Here is a 19165-nt window from a genome sequence, read left to right as displayed (position 1 = left end):
TCTCTCACGCACTCAGATAAAAACTGAATACGAAACAAAAATTGTGACAGCTCATTTAGCAGCAATCAAATTGTACTACAACTTCCGCCTCAGACATTTCCTCATTGTATAGATAGTTTTGTTTCTAAAGAACCAGAACTTGATTCACTCAATTCCCAGATATGTATTTAGTAAAGTTTGACTCCCTTGCTGATTGTACTACCGTTTTTAATGAGTGTGGATCTAGTCACAAATACTAAATCAATGTGAAACACTGGACCCTCACCCACTAAAAACAGTAGTAACCGAACAAAAAAATTGTTCTGATCTGGTAACGTTGCGCTGCGATTTCCAATTCCAATTCATTCATTCATGCTTACCAAATTTCAATTTCGGGGCGTGCACATTGCTTGAAAATAACTCGGGCATTCTCGGTCATTTTTTTTAATTTCAATTATTAAGCGATAGTGCAAAAAACTGGAACAACAAAAACAATGCATGCGGCTACAAAGTTTTTTGTATTGATAAGCGGAGGCAGCAGCAGCAGTTCTCAGCTTTCTTCAATACGTTGTGTTCTTGTTGCTTATCAGCAACAAATACACACACACAAAGAGAGCATACACAGATGCAACACATACATAACGGACCATTGAACACCCATAGTGTGTGTACGTAAGAAAAAACGGTTAAAGCGCCAAAAGTAAAAGTCGTTGGCTTTTGAAATGAATAATTGAACTACTTTCAGACAGTGTGGCAACGCCATGAAAGAACCGCACAAAACATGGGGCACACATACTTTTGCATATGTACATAGGCCTGTGTATATACACATACCTATACACACTCACACGCATGCAAAAAGCAAAGCTTACACACAGCAACAGAGCGGCGAGTGTATTCACTTTGTATGTACAAGCATTGAGTATGTCGAGTGTGTTGGTGAGTAACGATGGCTGCGCTGATGGCTCAAGTTGATAGGAGAGTAGCAGTTGTTTTTGTTGAGGCTGCTGTTGCTTTTGCTGTCGCAGTCGCTGCTTTTATTTCTCAAGTATGCCTTGTCTTCTTCGCTGGCGTTGTTCTTGTTATCCTTGTTCTTCATGAAGAGTATGGTGGTCTCTTGTTGTCGCTGCCCTGACTCTTCCAATTGAAAAAAGTATGGCGAATTACATACACACATGCACAGACACACAAAACACACGAGAGCAAAAAAAATCCATCGTCTATCATGAGATATTTATTGCCAGCAGCGCACTTCGCAGTCGTTTTCTCTCATTTCGCAAACTCAGTTTTATTAAATTGTTATTGAAATTAAATCGTTTCTAATTAGACGACCGCCAACTGATCCAACTGTAAACGCCTCGTGCATCCGCTGTCAGAGCTCTCTGCCGGGTACGCTCATTATTTCGGTAAAAAATTACGTCTGTATGTGCGTTTCCATGTGCATGCGTGTGTGTGTGCGTGTAATCAACGGCAATTTGAAAAAAGTAACTTGCAGAAACAAGCAGACAACGTAATACATGTGATGTACATATATTTGCGTGTGTATACTTTCAAGCACGAATTTGTTGTTGTTTGTTTTCCATATTATATCCAGTTTAATTTAATATCGTACATTGAAATGGTTTACGCTTATATTGTAACATTTTGTGCCAGATGAAGATGGCGGACTATGGCTGGCGGGAATGAGAATTAATATATCATCATATACGATCACGCTTTAGCACACGAATACACACACACAAACCAACACACACACATACACGCGCGCGGCGAGTGACATATCAACACGCGTTTGAATTAATCTCATCAAGTTTGATTTGGGGTTTTGTTTATATAGCATTTGTTTATAGTTTGTTGTGACCACTAGAGGTCTGTGTTTGTTCTGTTAATTTGTAAATCAAAATTTGCAAACGTTTCGACGGCTGCGCACAAACTACGAGGAACACAAAACATTCGAGCAGAACCAACGACCACTCACAAGCGTTGCTCTTATAAGACTAACTCAAAGCTAAGCTACAGACGCGCTCTATAGTGCGGAGATCAGTGGTATCTTGGTCGCTCTGCCGTCAAGCGACCAGCGGAGAAACCACCTCAACTCAAACGTGTATATTTTGAGTGTGGTGCGAGCACAAAGAGAGCGCGGGCAGAGCGAGAGCGAACGGACGAAACTCACCAACACTCACACAGAGATACAGTAAAACGATCGGGGTGCTGCCAACGCGCGTAATATTTAAACCACTGTTGCCCGCGCCTAGCTTAATGATTTACAAATTTTTTTTAGTAACAAATTGTTTTGCACAGCATTAACAAAATGCATTTGAAACATAATTAATAGATTTATGCCAAACTTTGAGCTTGATTTTTGCAATGCCATAACATAGAGTTGGCAGCACCAGCATGGTGGTAATTGAACTCTTGCTGTTCGTATGTACACACATACAACGAAGAATAGCTGCCCACATACACTTACACTAAATACATAGGAGAGTGTGAGTTGCGCTCGCGAGCTGGCATTTGTATGTGTGAGTGTGCAATCGTGTGCAAATGATACAAAGAAGAATTATATCAAAAGCGAAAGAAAATAATGATGACGCAGTGAAAAAATTATATTAAAATAATTACAACAGCGCGTCCAAGTGAAGAAGAAGTTAACGTCGTCGTCGTCGTCGTCTTCGACAGCGACGCGCCGCTGCTGCTGTTTTGTTACCGACGCGCGCACCTTTTAACTGTGGCTTGTTTTTGTTGCCGCTGCTGTCGTTGTTGCTGTTGTTCTTGGTTCTTTCCAACTATCGTTAGCGGGGTGGATTTCTTTAAGAATTGTAGTGAAATGCTTGGGAAATGTTAAGAGTACGTTATCACACAAACACACAATTTATCTGCGTATGCGTATGTATTTCTCAATATGTACAGTATGTACAGTACATATGTATTTATCTTTACGCGATTTTTGTATGTAGCTGTAGTTGCCCGTTGTTTTGTCAATTTCTTTGGCAAAAGGTAGGGCGAGACATTCAAAGGGTTCGTGACGTCAACGCACTCGACTCGCGCAGCTGTTGCTGTTGCTGTTGTTTGACACTCAGTCAGTAGTCGCAATTTTTCACGTCTCCTCCAGATCTGTGCATCCATTATATTATACAACCAAATGTTAGCGGGATCGTCCATTATCATCTTGACCATCATGATCATCATCATCATCATCATCATGATCATATCATCATCGTCAAGGTGACACAGTTCGTCTCTGTTCTCTGTTTCAGTCAATGAAGTTTTGCTCACAATTCACAAATTGGGAGAAATGTATCTTGAAATGTATTTAATTCATTTCCCGCTTCCTGTAATTGACATTCATTGACGCAGCTCATTGGCCACCTAATTTGCCATTCGATCAAACAGACACCCGAAGGTTGTTCCAGCAGTCGCTATAAATCATCGACAAAGTCCTGCAATTTATAATATAAATTGATAATTGCGAAATTCACGATTATTGCGAGCAATAATTTGAATATAATTTAATTTTTTATTAAACTAGAAAACTTGAATAACTAAATTAAAAGCTTCAAGTTTCACTAATAAAGTTGACTCAGTGCTAACAATGATCTAGTTTAATAAAATATTCAACAAAATAATAAATAAGTAATTGAGCATTTAAAATTTGCCTAACAAATTGGTATCAAGAGTTTAGATTATAAACCTTTATTACTAAATTATTATTATTTTTTATTGAAAGCATAATATGAAATGATAAATAATAATTTACTTTCTAAAGCTTAGATTAACTTAGAGAAATCTAAACAAAACGAAATAAGAGTTTAGAATTACTTGATGATAAATAATAATATATTAACTATAATCAAATCAATGTATACAGTCGATAAGTCATTATTTCTATATATAACCTTCATAATTGGCACCATATTATTAAATTTTGAACAGTATGGAAATTTTATAAAATAAAAAGAGTATTTCGTAATTAATATTGAAATTTTGTTCAAATAATAAATTTTATATGTTTTGGTTGAGTAACAGCGTTTATCTTTTAGGCTCGACACTTTTTTTACAAGATACAACTAAGTCCATTCTTCCTTTTTTTGTTGTTGGATTAGCTGCAGCGTTTAAGCCAAAGCCGCAGCTTAGTTTAGCTGTTTTGACCCAACCCATGTGAGATTATAAATGGCACACGTTGGCTACTTGTCACTTGGACTTTTTTTTCTTTATTTTTTGAGGTGTGTGCCGAGATTAGCTGAGTGCTGTGCTGTGCTGTGGTGTTGTGGATGCCAGTTCCAAAATCGTCGCCTGACCCATGCCAATGCAATCTCAGCTGGTGCAATATCAATTGCGTTTTTTTCGTTTTTCTTTTTTCTTTTTGTATCTTGTAAATGTCATTGCGCCGTTGCCCAATGTTGCCACATCCATATCCACATCGACAATACATTAAAGTGAGTACACTCCTTTTGTTTGCAATGCTCGCTAACAGACAATATATTTAAATCGCTCTGTTGTTGCTGGCCGAATAAAATGAAAGAAGAAAGATGCGAGCCATCTCTAATGGTGGCTCAAACAAATGGCAAAGTTCAAACGAGGTTAACAGCATTTCAAGTCAGCACAAGGAGCGCGCGCTCTGCTCCTTTGGCCACCAAAATGGATGCAACAAAGCAAACAAACAAAACACAAAAAAAGCACCAACCAAACAAACAAACAAATGAAATAAGCGAAGCAAACGAAAAAAAAAAGCCCAAAAGCATCTTAAACGACAGGCAGAGGTAACATGACCATAGTAAGATAGTAGTTACAGCTTCAACTGCAGCTTCAATAAAAAGACATGCGCACAAATCTGCCGTCGATGCGATCCACACACACACACAGATACACACATACATAGGTATATATATAAACCTTTCTAACGATCGTTTACCTCTCGCAAAATGTAACAAAGGAGTCTCTCGGTCGAAGCTTGAAAACTTGCCTAGCCTGGCTTCGACTTGGCCAGTTGATGATGCGGGCCAAAACAGCAGCAGCAGCAACAACAACAACAACAACAGCTTGGGCCAAGCCTAGGCAAAGCGCCCACTTCCTACTTGTTGCTGCTGCTGCTGCCCACAAACTTAGAAGCCCCACAAACATGGCCAAAACGAGGCAATGCAAAAGATTTTGATTTTATGCTGCTGCTGTTGTTGTTGATGCTGTTGCACACAGTCGCCGTTGCGAGGATAGCAGCTGGTTAAGTTGGCCATAATGTGCTGGCCATTTGCCCCTTTGCATACGCCACTGAACCACACAGAGCCAAAGAGCCCAAAAAGCCAACCAACGTTTGCCACTTTGGACAGACCACGAACCGAAAAAAAACACACACCGAAAAAGAGAAAAAAAAATATACGTAGCAACCGAAAACGAAGTTCAGGCAAACGGGGGAAAATATAAAAAAAAAAAAAAAAACAATATATAAGAAAAGAGTAATAACCAGTTTTGTCTCCCAAAAAAGCCAAACAAATGAAGTCAAGCCGAAGTAAGAAGGAAAAAAAAAAGAACGTACCTCATGTTTACGAGTCGCGTAGTAGAAGAAAACCGAAAAACTTGAGGCCAAAAGCAGCAGCAACAGCAACAGCAGCGAGTACGATCAGAGCAATCGAGCGTTCCTCTTGGCCACAGTTGGGGCCACCACACTGTAGTTGCTGCTGTTGTTGTTGTTGTTGCAGCGGGGGCAAAGCGTTGCCAAAGGGGGGCAGCAGCAACAGCGTGCTGTGTGCCATGCCGGGTCGGGTCGGGCGCTCTTCAGCTCTTAACTTTAACGGCCATCATCAGATAGAGCCAGGCAAGCAGCAGCAGTCAGGCAGCAAGAAGAGGCAGCAGCAGTACAGTTGAATTGAAGTTGTGTGGCAAACGGGTATTGAGGGAGTTGGCAGTAGGTCTTAATGTTGCTTGCTGTTTGCTGCTTTGGCTGCTTCAGCTTTGGCTTTGGCTTTGGTTTTTGTCTCTGTCGACAACGCGTTGTAGGAGTTTTGGCTACACAGAAGTTTAGTTACATGCTCATTACATAGATACACACAGACACAAACACTGAGAGAGAAGAAACACTCGCACAGCACAAGAACAACGTACATTGTATGTGGCAAGCGCGCTCTATAGATACATACAATTTATGTATTGCAGAGATAGATAGAAGCCAGAGTCAGACTTGTACTTGTCTTGGATGCTGGCTTTTGCCTTTCTAAACTTTAGGCTTTTCCGATGCTTATCGCCGCAGCAAGAGAGAGAAAAAAAGAAAAGCAAGCAAAATAATAAGAATATAAAAAAAAACTAAACTCCCACAAAAAGGCGAGCAAACGAGCGAGGCCCCATTTCTTTGGCCCAGCTTTGACTCGTAAGCATTTCCCCCTTACCCCTCCCTCCCCTTGTTTTTCCTGCTTTTCACATGCATAAATTGTGAACGAAAAAGAGTCGAGGGAATCTGCTGAGGCTTCAGCTTAAGCTTCAGCTTCAGCCTCTTCTTCGGCATCATTAGTTTTCAAAATTTCCTGTATTGTGTTTAGTATTTGTATCTCATGCAGCTCAAAATGTATCTGTGTAGCTGGCTGTGTGCTAAGCTATTCGATTGTTCAGGACTTGATTGTTGGTCTTGGTCGCCATTGCAATGGCAAATAGCCAACTTCAGTTCTAGCCTCCAACTCCAACTCCAGTTTCAGCTCGTGTGCAAGTAATTGTGAAAACAATTTGGACGAATTTTCCAGTTCAATTGCGCTTTTAATTTAAATTGCAGCTTTTGCGAAAAACTTGGCCCGCTCTTTCATTCGCCTTTTTTTGTTGCCTGTTGCCTGTCCCCTGTCATCGTCATCGTCGTCGTTGCCTGACACAAATCAATTGTCTTACGTTTATGTCTTCTCCATTTTTTCTTCTTCGTTTTTTAGTTCTTCCTGGATCATGGGCAACATTTTCATTGTTGGCCAGCGAGTGTGTGATTGTCAATTGACGTTAAGTTTAGATGAGACTAGTTAATTAACGATCAGCCAATTGATGTTCTGCTTGCTCCAAAGTCAAGTCAAAGTTCAAATGAGTTGAAAAGTTAATGTGGACCAGAGACATTGTATTTATAGCACTTTACAATGAGCGAGAGGAAGAGACAAACTTCCGACACAAATAGTTTCGTCTGCCACAGATTAGCGAGCGAAATGTCTTTTTTTTATGATAGTCAGACTTTATCAATATTGACTGCAATTCATTATGAATTTTATCAAGTCTAGAGATGGGTCTTTATCTAGCCAACTATATATTGGAATAAATACATAAATAATCTTCGACTATTTTATGCTAATTTAATGTGTAAGTTGATAGGTCTTTCAACTGAGGAGCTTCTCATAATTCATTTCAACTAAACTAACTAATCGTCGCAATTATTCACAGCTGTAAATTAATTATGCACACATTTCATATTTTCAGACCCTGTGGCATAAATTATAATGAGTCTATTAAGTTCGTGAGTGTGGAAATATTTACATATTAATATGTATTTTTAGGCATCTTAATAGAAAGTGATTTATATTGAACTTATTATAAACAAGCTTATTGGGTTATTAATAGATAAATATATTCAATATCTTGAGACCCTCTACTTCAAATTGTGAAGGGTCTATTAAGTTTTTGAGCTAGTGAATATATATTTAATGATTACTTGAATGGAAAATAAAGTTAAATTGAATTTAAACAAAAATCTTATTGAATTGTTGAAAGATAAATATTTAGAGACCCTTTGCTTTAAATTGTATTGGGTCTAATAGGTTTATGTGTATAAAAATATGAAGATGAAATATATAAATTGTTCAATATTAAAGTTTAACAAAACAGCTTATTCATAAATGTTTATAAATAACAGTTAACATTTTGAGACCCTTAAGTCACAACCGTAACGGGTCTAATAGGCTTATGAGCATAAAAATATGAATATGAAATATTTAAATAGTTCAATATTAAAGTTTACCAAAACAATCTTATTAAAATGTTTATAAATAAGTATAGTTAACATTTTGAGACCCTTCAGTCACAACCGTAACGGGTCTAATAGATTTATGAGCGTTTTGACACTTAAAATCTGTACTTATCTTAATCCCTTAATAGCTTGTCTATTTGTAGAAGGTAACAACTTTGATGGCTGTTAAATGGGCAAACATTTTGGTATGCCTCAACGACGACTATCGAGTTTGCAGTGATGCGTGCTATGTACTATAGATGCACACACACACACTCGCACACACACACTCTTTGACCGCGTCATCAGCCTTTCACCGTGTCGTGGAGGTAAGAAGATGACAAAGAAGAAGAAGAAGGAGTTGTGCCCCGTTTTAGTGGCAACTTGAGGTCCACTCGAACTACGAGTGAAGTGAGTAGCATTAAGTTTAAGAACAACAAATTGACTGCTGCTAAATTTCACTGTTTATTTCTTGTAGTCGAGCTTGAAATTAAAAGACTTTAAACAATCGTGAGAATGGCACTTGAACATGTTCAAAACTATAATGGCCTTAAACGAAATGTACAAGAAAACGGGCAACACAGCTACAAAGCAAAGCAGCAGACAAATCAACAAGCCCGTAGTCGAAGTCGAAGTCGTAGTCGAAGTCTAAGAGAGAGAGAGAGAGACATGAGGCAAGTCAAAGCCAACAAACGGAGCAAGACACAAGGCAGGCACGGACAGGCGGCTAAATGAACAGACAGTCAATCAACTTTAAGCAAAAAGCACAACGACGACGACAACGACGTCAGCTGCGCCAGCGACAGCGACAGCAGCAACAGTTGAGGAGGCATCAAAGAGAAATGCGCGCGCTGATCGCTTCGATCGTTGCGTTTGCCGCTTTGCCGTTGCCTTTGCCTTAGCTTGGGATGCGAGATGATTTAAGGAGCGAGCGCGCGCCGCGAAAACTATTACAAAATGATCAAAAACAACTAAAACGAAATCAAATCAGTGTGCGAACTGGACCTGGCCGATCGTATCGTATCGGATTGGATTGGATCGGTTCGAGAGTCGATTACAATAATTACAATCAGCTACGCGCGATCCACCAAATCACAACAACAACAGCAACAACAACAACAAAAGCAGAAACAATGCAGATCAGATACAAATACAGATACAGATAAGTCAGCTATTACGTGCATATACAATTTTTATAAGAAATTGAAGTCAAGAAGCAGAATTAAAACAAAACTCATCAACTCGATCGCAGCACATGCATGATGAATGTGTGTATCTTTGTGTATGTATCTACTAGATACTCACACACACACACACACACACATACACAAGCATGACTCAATTGCGTTGTTTGTGTGTGTGTAGTTAAGGAACGGACGGAAGATCCATCTTCAGCTTCATCAAAAGCATCAAAGCAATTTTCAGTTAACAGCTCTTGGCCCGCTGCAATGTAAGCTGTATGTATGTATCTGCTAGACAGGCTCAGGCTCAAACGCAAACTCAAGACTCGAGTCTTCGACAGCATTGGCAAAGCGAATCGGGCAAAACGAGAAATTGAAAAGACAGTTACAACGTCATAATGAAGCTTAAGTTTACAAAATCGACGGCAAAACCGCACGATACAACAAACCCTCAAACTCAAACTCACACACACACACATGCATATTTATATACAAACAATCGTGATGTTATTGTATATATGTACATATGTTTATATGTACTGAGAGCGAAGCATAGTTTTTGCGATTGAAAGTTTCGCGAGAGCCGCAAAGCCAAAGACCCAGAGAACAAAGAGCAAGCCTCAATTTGCAAATGTGACTCTCTCGCATGCGAGAGAGCGCGTGAATGAGTGAGTGAGTGAGCGAGTAAGAGAGAGTATTGGGGGGCCATAGAGTGAAAGGCGTGCGCTTGACAGCGCGTCAACAGTAGCGTGCGCAGAGCGCACGCATTGCGCATTGTAATTACGTTGAGGCGCTTTGCAACACTGTCAGCGGCAAATGTAACCATTAAGTTAAATGTGATCTCGTTTTATGATAATGAAATATGCACACACAAACATATACACACGTATGTATGTATTCAGAGAGATGTTTGTGTGTTTAGAAGTAAATTGCATCAATGCATTCTTTGCATCTTGATTCAGTTTGCTGACACAGCAGCAGCAGCCACATGCTGCATATGCTGCACAACACACAGATGCCCCCCAAGTGTATGTGTGTGTGTGTGTGTGTATGCTTTTCAAGCACAATTTATTGATATTCATTGTTTGTTTGTTGTCGATCGTCGTCATCGTTGTCGTTCTCGACTTTGTCGTTTGCTGCTGAGAAGCTGGCAACTGAAATCACAATTGTTGGCTCTTAAGAATAAAAAAACGAGGAAAAAATTGCTGATGCTGTGCCTTCACTTCTTTCTAGTCGCACACAGACGTTTCCTGCAGACACCTACATACATACATACATACATACATATGTATGTATAATTGTATGTACATAGCTATGTATGTACAATGTGCAGTGTACTTGCAACTGGCTTTTGGTCTATAATTCTTGTTTCTGGCTTTCGTGCTGCACAGAGATAAGGAGCAGGCGGACCACAAGCTGCAAAAGCGGCCAAGACACAAACACACACACACACACATACAACGAGCGCACAGCATCTTTAAACAGGAAACTGTATGGCGCTATCGCTCCCAAAGGAAGCGGACTAGTAATATTTACATTTATTGCAAAATTATGCATATTTTTTTCTTTTCGTTTTTTTGCTGCATACACGATCCATGGCCCCATAGATGCGCACATTTAATAAACGTTACGTTCATACATTGTACATATCTGAGCAGGCAATTATTATTCACAATCTTCCTTCTTTTTGTATAGATTATACATAAAAGATACATGCAACACACAAAGATACAAACATACTTGGAAAAATATGTATCGAGAAGGATGGTAATTTTAAGGTGCTTGAAAGTTCCTTGAGTGTGAGTTAACATAATGTTAATTAACATTTTTGAAAATTACCTCAATAAAGTGTATGTATGTAAATGTGGTTGAAGGAAGTTCCTTTAAAGGAAATTAGCAGTCTGTTAACCGTTTGCAATCTTCCATTAGAAAAGCGTATGCAAAAAATACTGAACGTAAATTTCCATTCTATGCATGTCTTTTTAAAAAAGGCATTTACATTCATTACTAAGCCACGTACATAACTCTAATGACGCTGCCACATGAATCAAATTTATTAGATCGTGAACTCTTTAGTTTTCGGGGTCTCATCTAAGCTTATTTCCGTGGTTTGTTGCAAGAGTGAAAAGCAAGTGGTGTGGTGGTGACCCAAAGATTTTCATGGAACGTTTTTGTGGTTGTTGCTGCTGCTTTCTTGTTTATGAAAATTTCACGCTAGTCGAAAGAATTATTAATTGCGCAGCAACAACAGCAATAGCAGCGGCGAAGTAAGCAACAAGCAACCACCGCAGAAACAAAAACAACAACTGAGTGGGAATTATGCATCGCTGCGCAGAAGCAGAACGCAGCACACACACACACACTAACAGACACATAGTCGCACTCATTTACACGCATAGGCAGCTTTCCAGACTGCAAGTGTATGTGTGTGCGAGTGTAAGCGCGTGTAAAAATATGGTAAACATGATAATACGTAATAAAAAAAAAAATAGTGTAACAGAAAAGGGAAATATAAAAATCAGGTACAAATTTTCACCAAAAACCGTTTGCGTCGCTTGGCCGCAGTTGTTGCTCTTTGTTGTTGTTGCTGTTATTGTTGCTGTTGTTAGTGTTGTAAAAGCTGGCTGGCTGACTTTGACGATTTCGTGGTCACACAGTGTGAAGAATGGGCTAGGAAATAATATTGTATGCAAGCGTTGTTGTTTGTTGGCCTGTTACAGATTTACCGATTACTGAGCCCAGATAACAAATGAAAGTGCCTGACTGCCTGCATTTTGTTGTTCAAGATGGATGAGGAGGCCCCAAAAACAAAACCAAAACACAAAAAGAACGAGTTGCCCTTTTTTGAATGCAAGTTTTTCCAAGAGAATTACACTTGCATTTGTGTATGTGTGCGTGTGTGTTTTGAATTTTGTGTAATCTGAACTGTACTTACATGTCAAGTTAAGAAATATTACAACAAGAAATTAAAACTTTTAGACACACATTCGAAGAACACACGAAAAAGTGACAGTGTTGTATAATTAAGTTATATTTTTTCATAGTTTCGCTATAAAGCATCTGGCAACTTTAACTACTCGCGCTTTGCAGCACTGCATTTCAGTTCAAGGAACTGACGTGAAGGAAAAGTGCTTTTCTCACTATGCGTACAAATATGGCGAGTAAGTTTCTTAGTGTTGTTGGCTCCAAGCTACTCAAATCCACACCGAGTGCGCTCAACTGGACATCAATGCGACGCAGTGGCTCCACTAAAGCCGGAACCTGGTTTAGAGCACGCCCCAAACTTTTGGCCTTTGGAGCTTTGGCTGGCACTGCGGGATTGCTGTTGTACGCTTTGGATGCCAGCGTTGAGGCCTCGGATGATTGTGTGCATCCACCCAAGCAGAACTGGGATCATAATGGCTTACTCTCAGCCCTGGACATGGAGGGCGTGCGTCGTGGCTACAAGGTGTACAAGGAAGTGTGCGCCTCGTGTCATTCGCTGCAATACATTGCCTATCGCAATCTCGTGGATGTCTGCATGACCGAAGCGGAGGCCAAGGCGGAGGCCGAAGCAATCACTGTGAAGGATGGGCCCGATGAACAAGGCAATTATTTCGAACGTCCTGGCAAACTGTCCGATTATATGCCGGCTGCATATGATAACGAAGAAGCTGCTCGGGCCGCCAATAATGGAGCTTATCCGCCGGATCTGAGCTATATTGTTGCCGCTCGTAAGGGAGGCGAGGATTACATATTCGCCCTGTTGACTGGATATTGCGAGCCACCAGCTGGATTTGCCCTGCGCGAGGGTCTCTACTATAATCCGTACTTTTCGGGAGGTGCCATTGCAATGGGTCAGTTGATCGATAATGAGGTGGTTACCTACGATGATGCCGAGATCGCTCCGACGAGCAGTCAAATTGCCAAGGACGTGGTGACTTTTCTCAAGTGGACATCGGAGCCGGATGGGGATCAGCGTAAGCGACTACTGGTCAAAGTGGTTATGATTTCGGCCTTTTTGGTAGGCATCAGCTACTACATCAAGCGCTTTAAGTGGTCATCGTTGAAGTCACGCAAAATCATGTTTGTGCCAGAGATAAATGAGCAGAGCAAGTCAAATGGCGAAGGGAAGAATTGTCCAAAATAATTTTACGATCATTATTCTAATAAACATTGTACGGCTGCTGCGCTCATTTTGTAATACTTTAATTGCTTTGGTTTAAATTGTGGAGAGAACTTATTGGGCCGCACCTAGTGCGGAAATCGTCAAAGCAGTACTTCAAATTTTGAATTAGGCGGTTTCACGTAGCAATTTGTTTCAGCCCTGAAGAACATAAAAAAGCTGCTGGAGATGCATAAAGACAAAAGCTGCTTGAAATAACGCGCCTTTGTAAAATCCACTAAAAAACTAGTTTGTAAGTATTTGGTATATTGCAGCGTATTTTAAAATGTCAACTGTGGTCACACTGCAAACGCCGGTTATTAAAATTGCATTGCACGCGCAACAATTTCCATTTTGTCCGTTACTGTTTGTTACCGTGGATAAATAAATAAGTAAAATTATGACATCTGCTCGATTTATGAAGTGCCTGCAGTATGCTGCCCAGCAACACAGAAATCAACGACGCAAGGATCCACAAGAGACACCATACATCAACCATCCCATTAATGTGAGCACCATTCTGGCCACCGAGGCGGGAATTGATGATGAGGCTGTGTTAATGGCCGCATTACTGCACGATGTGGTCGAGGACACAGACGCCACATTCGCTGACTTAGAGCGACTGTTTGGCGACGATATCACTGGCTTGGTGCGCGAGGTGACCGATGACAAATCGCTGGAGAAGATGGAACGCAAGAGATTGCAAATTGTGAATGCACCCAAAGCCAGTCGACGAGCGAAGCTTATCAAACTGGCCGATAAGCTGGATAATTTGCGAGATCTACAAGTGAATACGCCAACGGGGTGGACGGAGGTAAGTAGTCAAATCAGGCTAAACCAACTGGCAATATTTTGCTATAATTTGCAATTGCAGGAGCGACGAGAAGCGTATTTTGTTTGGGCCCAACGTGTTGTGGACGGTTTGCGTGGCACGAATGCTGCTCTAGAGGAGCAGCTTGATCATATCTTTCGCCAGCGGCAGCTATTGGACTAAGCTAACTCATTAAAAGACTTCAGAGTGGACTAGTAAACGAACAGCTTAGTTTTTATTATTCTCGTAAAATGCTAGCATTAGCTTGGCCAGCTTTTGTGTCTCCACCAGCGTGACAGCGTTGTAGATTGAAGCACGAATGCCGCCAACCGAACGATGTCCTTTCAGTTGTATCATGCCCTCCGCCTCAGCCTTGGCCAAAAATTCCTTTTCCAGCGCATCGTTGCCGGCAGCGCTGCCAATGCGGAAAGGCACATTCATGTGGGAACGGACACGAGACTCCACCGGGCAATAGTAGAAGCCATTGGAGTTATCGATAATATCGTATATAAGCTTGGACTTGGCATCGGCCAGCTGAGACATGCCGGCAACACCGCCATTCCGTTTGATCCATTGAAGAACCAGGCCCATGACATAAATGCTGCAAATAAAAATGCGTTTAATAAGAAACAAGTAAGAAGACTATGCGCTATCCTTTCACTTTTGCATGCAATTTTGTTATCTAATTGTAAGGTACACCTGAAACTATAGTTAACAGAACTTGTAACATTGTAGTTGAATGATAAGGAAGTTCAGTTAACAGATTATTTAATAATAGAGCTGCTTAGCATAGTTTAGTATGCCAGACTAAGTGGTTTCTTCAATTACTTCTAAGCTTATCGTTCGATTCTAATCAAATTCTCGGAAATCATTTTATGAATTTGTCGTTTTGTCCGGGGCAGTGGCCCTAAACTAGAAAAAACCAGATCTGCGGCCAATTCAATAAGTGTTTGTCAAAAAAATGTAGATCTATCACTTCTAATCTCTTTGAAATGCTATAGTATAGGTGTTTATATGGACTCATATAGTCTTTATGACATAGATGTTCTTATAGTCCGAGACAGACTTGCAATTATGTTATGGGGTGTTCAAGAATATATAGGAGATGTCACTCTACCTTATCCTTCTACAGTTTAAAGATTTCTTAAGGATAACAGGATATTTAAAACTCACCCAAATGTAGGTGGTGTATTCAGCAGCGAGTTGTTCTTGTCCATCAACTCGAAGTTCAGCACCGATGGCGTCAATTTCAAATGCTTGCCAATCAGATCCTCACGCACAATGATGATGGTAACGCCCGCTGGTCCAATGTTTTTCTGGGCACCGGCAAAGATTAGGCCAAACTTGCTCACATCGAAGGGGCGCGACAGAAAGTTGGACGACATGTCACAAGCCAACGGCACATTGCCCACTTCCGGTATAAAATCGAACTCGACACCTTCAACAGTCTCGTTATCACAATAATAGACATATGAAGCATTCGGATCCAATTTCCACTCCGTTTGCCGTGGCACATCGACGTATTTAGCGAACTTTGGCAGCACTGCATTCACTTTGCCATACTGTGCGGCTTCCTTGGCTGCCTTCGAAGACCAAGAGCCGGTGATGACGTAATCGGCTGTGCCAGTGCTGCCAATCAGATTCATGGCAACCGCTGCAAATTGTCCTGTGCCGCCGCCCTGCATCAGCAGCACTTTGTAATTCTTTGGAATGTTCAATAATTCGCGCAGATCGGCGATAGCCAAATCGTGTATTTTAGCATAATTACTGGAACGATGCGACATTTCCATTACAGAGATGCCACTGCCATTGCAGTTGATAAGATTTTTCTGCACTTCTTGAAGCACCTGAAAAATGTAAATCCTTGAGCTAAATAACCTACAAAAAAAGAAATTATGCTGACCTCTTCAGGCAATTTGGCTGGGCCGGCTGCAAAATTGATAACCATGTTGTTGAACTCTCTGTGTGTGCGCGCGCTCTGAGAACCTTGACGGCAACTCGTTAAAGTCGAACTGAAAGTGTTGAAAAGCAAGCAGCAGCGAATGAAAGCGATCGCTTCTCCCAACGACTGCGCTGCGACTGCGACGCCTGCTGATAAATAAGCAATAACAACAACAGACGAACTCATGCATGCATGTGTACAAACATAACAAAGTGTGTGCGCAAAAACATAGTGGGCAGAATAATTCGCATAACCAGTGGCGTTCCAGTTTAGTTTAGCAGCCCACTAAAAGCTATTAGTTGTTGTTGCAGCTACGCCACTGGCGCAGCGACAGAGCAGCAGCGTAAGTAAAGCTCTCAACCAGACAGAGACAATCGAAACCCGGCCTTTGTTCAGTTCGATCAAAACAAGTCGGCAGACGACAAAACCGCAACTTGGCACTGCAAGAAACGAAAACAACACGCCATTTGACCGTATCACTCTCTTTACTCTCCGTAGCTGTCAGTTGTCTCTGTCTCGCTGCACTGTTGCTATGCACTTGACTGGAAAAGGCGTAAACAAGTGCAGCTGGAAGAAATAAACAAGGTGCAGTCGCGCAATTGTAAGGTACAGTAGACGCTCCATATGACGAATTATCACGCATGAAAATATATTAAAATGATACGAATTTAGTTGTATTTTTCATAAGCTAATTTTAATTTTATAAACGCTTAACACACTTTTACTGACATAATGTTTGCCAGACAGAATATTATCTGCTCATAAATACACTGATAGCAAACTCATTTATTGTAGACGCTTTATAAGCACTTCCAAATACACGTTTTCTACGCCTTATCTGCCAGATTAGACATTTCCCCAGATTTTGAACGTATTATTTATGTATGCCATTCAGAGCATGCTGTTCTAATTACTTTATCATCCAATGGTTTAACTCATATGTATGAGCAAAAAATAAAGGTGCTTAAATTTTCCAATTTACTTCTATGCCGAATGGGAAAACGAATTTCCAATAAGATGCAAGCAACGTGCCTGGAAATTTAAACGTGTGAGAATTCGTGCGGGGCCAAGCAATGTGTGTGTATGTGTGTTTGTGAGCTGGCGTCGATACATTTACGTGCATGTGTGTGTGTGTGAGCAGTAGTCGATATATATTTGTGTGCGTGTGTGTGTGTGTGTGTGTGTGAGAGCAGGCTGGTCATTCATAAACGTTGAGCTTTAAGTCAATAATTTGGCGAACGCTTTTTAGGGGCTTGGCCCGTTTTGTGGTATTTGCACTTAATTAAAAACAACAATTTGTTGAACTACATTATTTGTTTATGATTTATTGCCACCGAGAAATGCTAGAACTAATCAAATTTAATTAAACACTCTTGTATCTTATTGCTCCGCTTGCACTTTGGCGACGAGTTCGCTCCAGAAATTGCCGTAATCTTGTAGCACAGTGCCGCTGCAAAGAAAATAATTAATTGCATTAACCGAAGTCGTATTTAATTGAATGTAAACAACGTGCTATAAATAGGCAATAATGCCGATGAGTTGACAATTTTGTTGTGATTATTGTAAGCTGCATTTTTACACTGTGCTACAAAAGTAATTTATCAAAATGTTTGACTTAAGTCTGTCGCCACATTCGTATAATTTACAAATCATTTGTCAAAGCTTATGTGTGTGTGTGTTCGTGTGTTGTATGTGGTGGCATGATAAATGATGATGATGAGGCAGTGGCATGTAGCACAGTGTTGTTGGCGAACATTTTGTGCCGACGTCATTCTTTAGCGGCCACCAAAGGCAACCAACTCTTTTTACTTTTTAGCTATTTTCTCAAGATTTTTGTTGCCGTCGCCCCTCCTTCTGTCTCTGGTGACAAACAAATCAATTACATAAGGCTGATTATTATCCGGCATTTTGCTGACAATTATGTGGGTCAACGTGGCGTATGATTAATGAATTCCCAATTCGATAGCAATGATTATGCCAAAAATGTTAACTTGCTACATCTTGTAAGCACTTTTAATGCCACATCATCATCATCATCATCGTGCTTCTCCTCCTTTGACTTACGTAAAGTAGACATTGCCACGCTTATTCTGCGGCGCCTTCCATATTAGCTTTGCACCCAGCTTATCACGATTATCCGAGTGCGTTATGGCCGAGCACTCTGGTATCGTTTTCGTATTCTCACTCTGCACCCATTCGCCGAGCCATTCATTTGAATTGGCATCACGCGCCTGCAGAAAGAAGCCACGGAATGTCTTATCCTGATGCACGGGATAAATGGTCACCTCCACTTGTTGCCCCGGATGAAACGTCTGCGAGCTGGCGACCACTTCGAACGGATTTGTATGCGCCGGCTGTGAGCGCGCCTTGCCATGATTAGGCTGATTCGCCCTCTGCTTTACACACGTATCCGCTGGCGCGCCATCCGGAAAGCCTGCAACTTCGCCCAGCAGCAACTGCAGCAGCAGAAGTGGCAGGAATAGAAATTTGGCAGCTGTCCGATGATTGCAATTCCTATAACGAGATGCCATGACTTGACTCTTGACTCGACTTCACTTCACTTCACTTGGGAAACTGTCGACCGTTAGCTGTTAGCTCTTAACTCTTTACGCTATGCGTTTCAAATGGCGTCAGCGCTTTTAAAGCCTCGCTTCGAGTTGTCCAAAACCAAAAAAACCAAAAAAGTAGAAAAAAAAGCTTGCGGCATATGGGCGTTTTTGTATGTTGAGGTGTTTGCTTTTGGGCTTTTTATACCCGCTACCCATAGGGTAGAAGGGTATTATAACTTTGTATGTATGGAAATGTATGTAACAGGTAGAAGAAAGCATCTCCGACCCTATAAAGTATATATATTCTTGATCAGCGTCAACAGCCGAGACGATATAGCCATGTCCGTCTGTCCGTCCGTCCGTATGAAACACTGGATCTCAGAGACTATAAGAGATAGAGCTCTAATTTTTTTTCGACAGCATTTGTTATGTTTACACGCAGATCAAGTTTGGTTCAAATTTTTGCCACGCCCACTTCCGCCCCCGCAAATCAAAAAATCGAATAACAAGCGTAATTTTAAAGCTGCGAATTTTGGTGTATACAATAACAATAATAGTATTTAGGATTCCTGAAAAATTGGTTGCGATCAGATAAAAATTGT

General features: G+C 40.8%; 5 protein-coding genes across 7 annotated transcripts in view; 3 read left to right on the top strand and 2 right to left on the bottom strand.

Moving 5' to 3' along the window:
* The first annotated feature begins 12067 nt into the window (after window positions 1-12067).
* LOC132786943 (cytochrome c1, heme protein, mitochondrial) lies at window positions 12068-13308 on the top strand. The gene has a single exon (XM_060793722.1). It carries the CDS (start codon window positions 12260-12262, stop codon window positions 13244-13246), a length of 987 nt encoding a protein of 328 aa, XP_060649705.1. The 5' UTR covers window positions 12068-12259; the 3' UTR covers window positions 13247-13308.
* A 266-nt stretch (window positions 13309-13574) lies between these two features.
* Window positions 13575-14443, top strand: LOC132784594 (guanosine-3',5'-bis(diphosphate) 3'-pyrophosphohydrolase MESH1). Of its 2 annotated transcripts, none has more exons than XM_060790298.1 (2): window positions 13575-14075; window positions 14121-14443. In XM_060790298.1, exons 1-2 carry the CDS (start codon window positions 13662-13664, stop codon window positions 14253-14255), a joined length of 549 nt encoding a protein of 182 aa, XP_060646281.1. In that variant the 5' UTR covers window positions 13575-13661; the 3' UTR covers window positions 14256-14443. The 2 variants fall into 2 exon arrangements, with proteins under 2 accessions (XP_060646281.1, XP_060646282.1); XM_060790299.1 differs by having other exon boundaries at window positions 13580-14075; window positions 14136-14443.
* LOC132784591 (probable phosphoserine aminotransferase) lies at window positions 14281-16091 on the bottom strand. Its single transcript, XM_060790296.1, has 3 exons — window positions 15976-16091; window positions 15246-15919; window positions 14281-14673 (listed from the first exon to the last, which is right to left on the bottom strand). Exons 1-3 carry the CDS (start codon window positions 16018-16020, stop codon window positions 14301-14303), a joined length of 1092 nt encoding a protein of 363 aa, XP_060646279.1. The 5' UTR covers window positions 16021-16091; the 3' UTR covers window positions 14281-14300.
* A 438-nt stretch (window positions 16092-16529) lies between these two features.
* Window positions 16530-19165, top strand: part of LOC132784590 (uncharacterized) — a 29054-nt gene continuing 26418 nt past the window's right edge. The window contains exon 1 of one of the 2 annotated variants that reach the window (XR_009632264.1): window positions 16530-16615. The gene's annotated coding sequence lies outside the window, so the exon portion shown is untranslated. Of the gene's footprint in view, window positions 16621-19165 lie in introns of both variants that reach the window. The other variant, XR_009632265.1, reaches the window with a different exon arrangement.
* On the bottom strand, window positions 16614-18566 carry LOC132784595 (putative defense protein 3). Its single transcript, XM_060790300.1, has 2 exons — window positions 18079-18566; window positions 16614-17464 (listed from the first exon to the last, which is right to left on the bottom strand). The coding sequence occupies exons 1-2, from the start codon at window positions 18543-18545 to the stop codon at window positions 17395-17397; spliced, it is 537 nt and encodes a 178-aa protein (XP_060646283.1). The 5' UTR covers window positions 18546-18566; the 3' UTR covers window positions 16614-17394.

Source organism: Drosophila nasuta, chromosome 2R, assembly GCF_023558535.2.
Source record: "Drosophila nasuta strain 15112-1781.00 chromosome 2R, ASM2355853v1, whole genome shotgun sequence".
NCBI classification, from domain to species: Eukaryota; Metazoa; Arthropoda; class Insecta; order Diptera; family Drosophilidae; genus Drosophila; species Drosophila nasuta.
The sequence above is the reverse complement of the archived record's forward strand: the minus strand, read 5'-3'. Positions and strand labels throughout refer to the sequence as shown.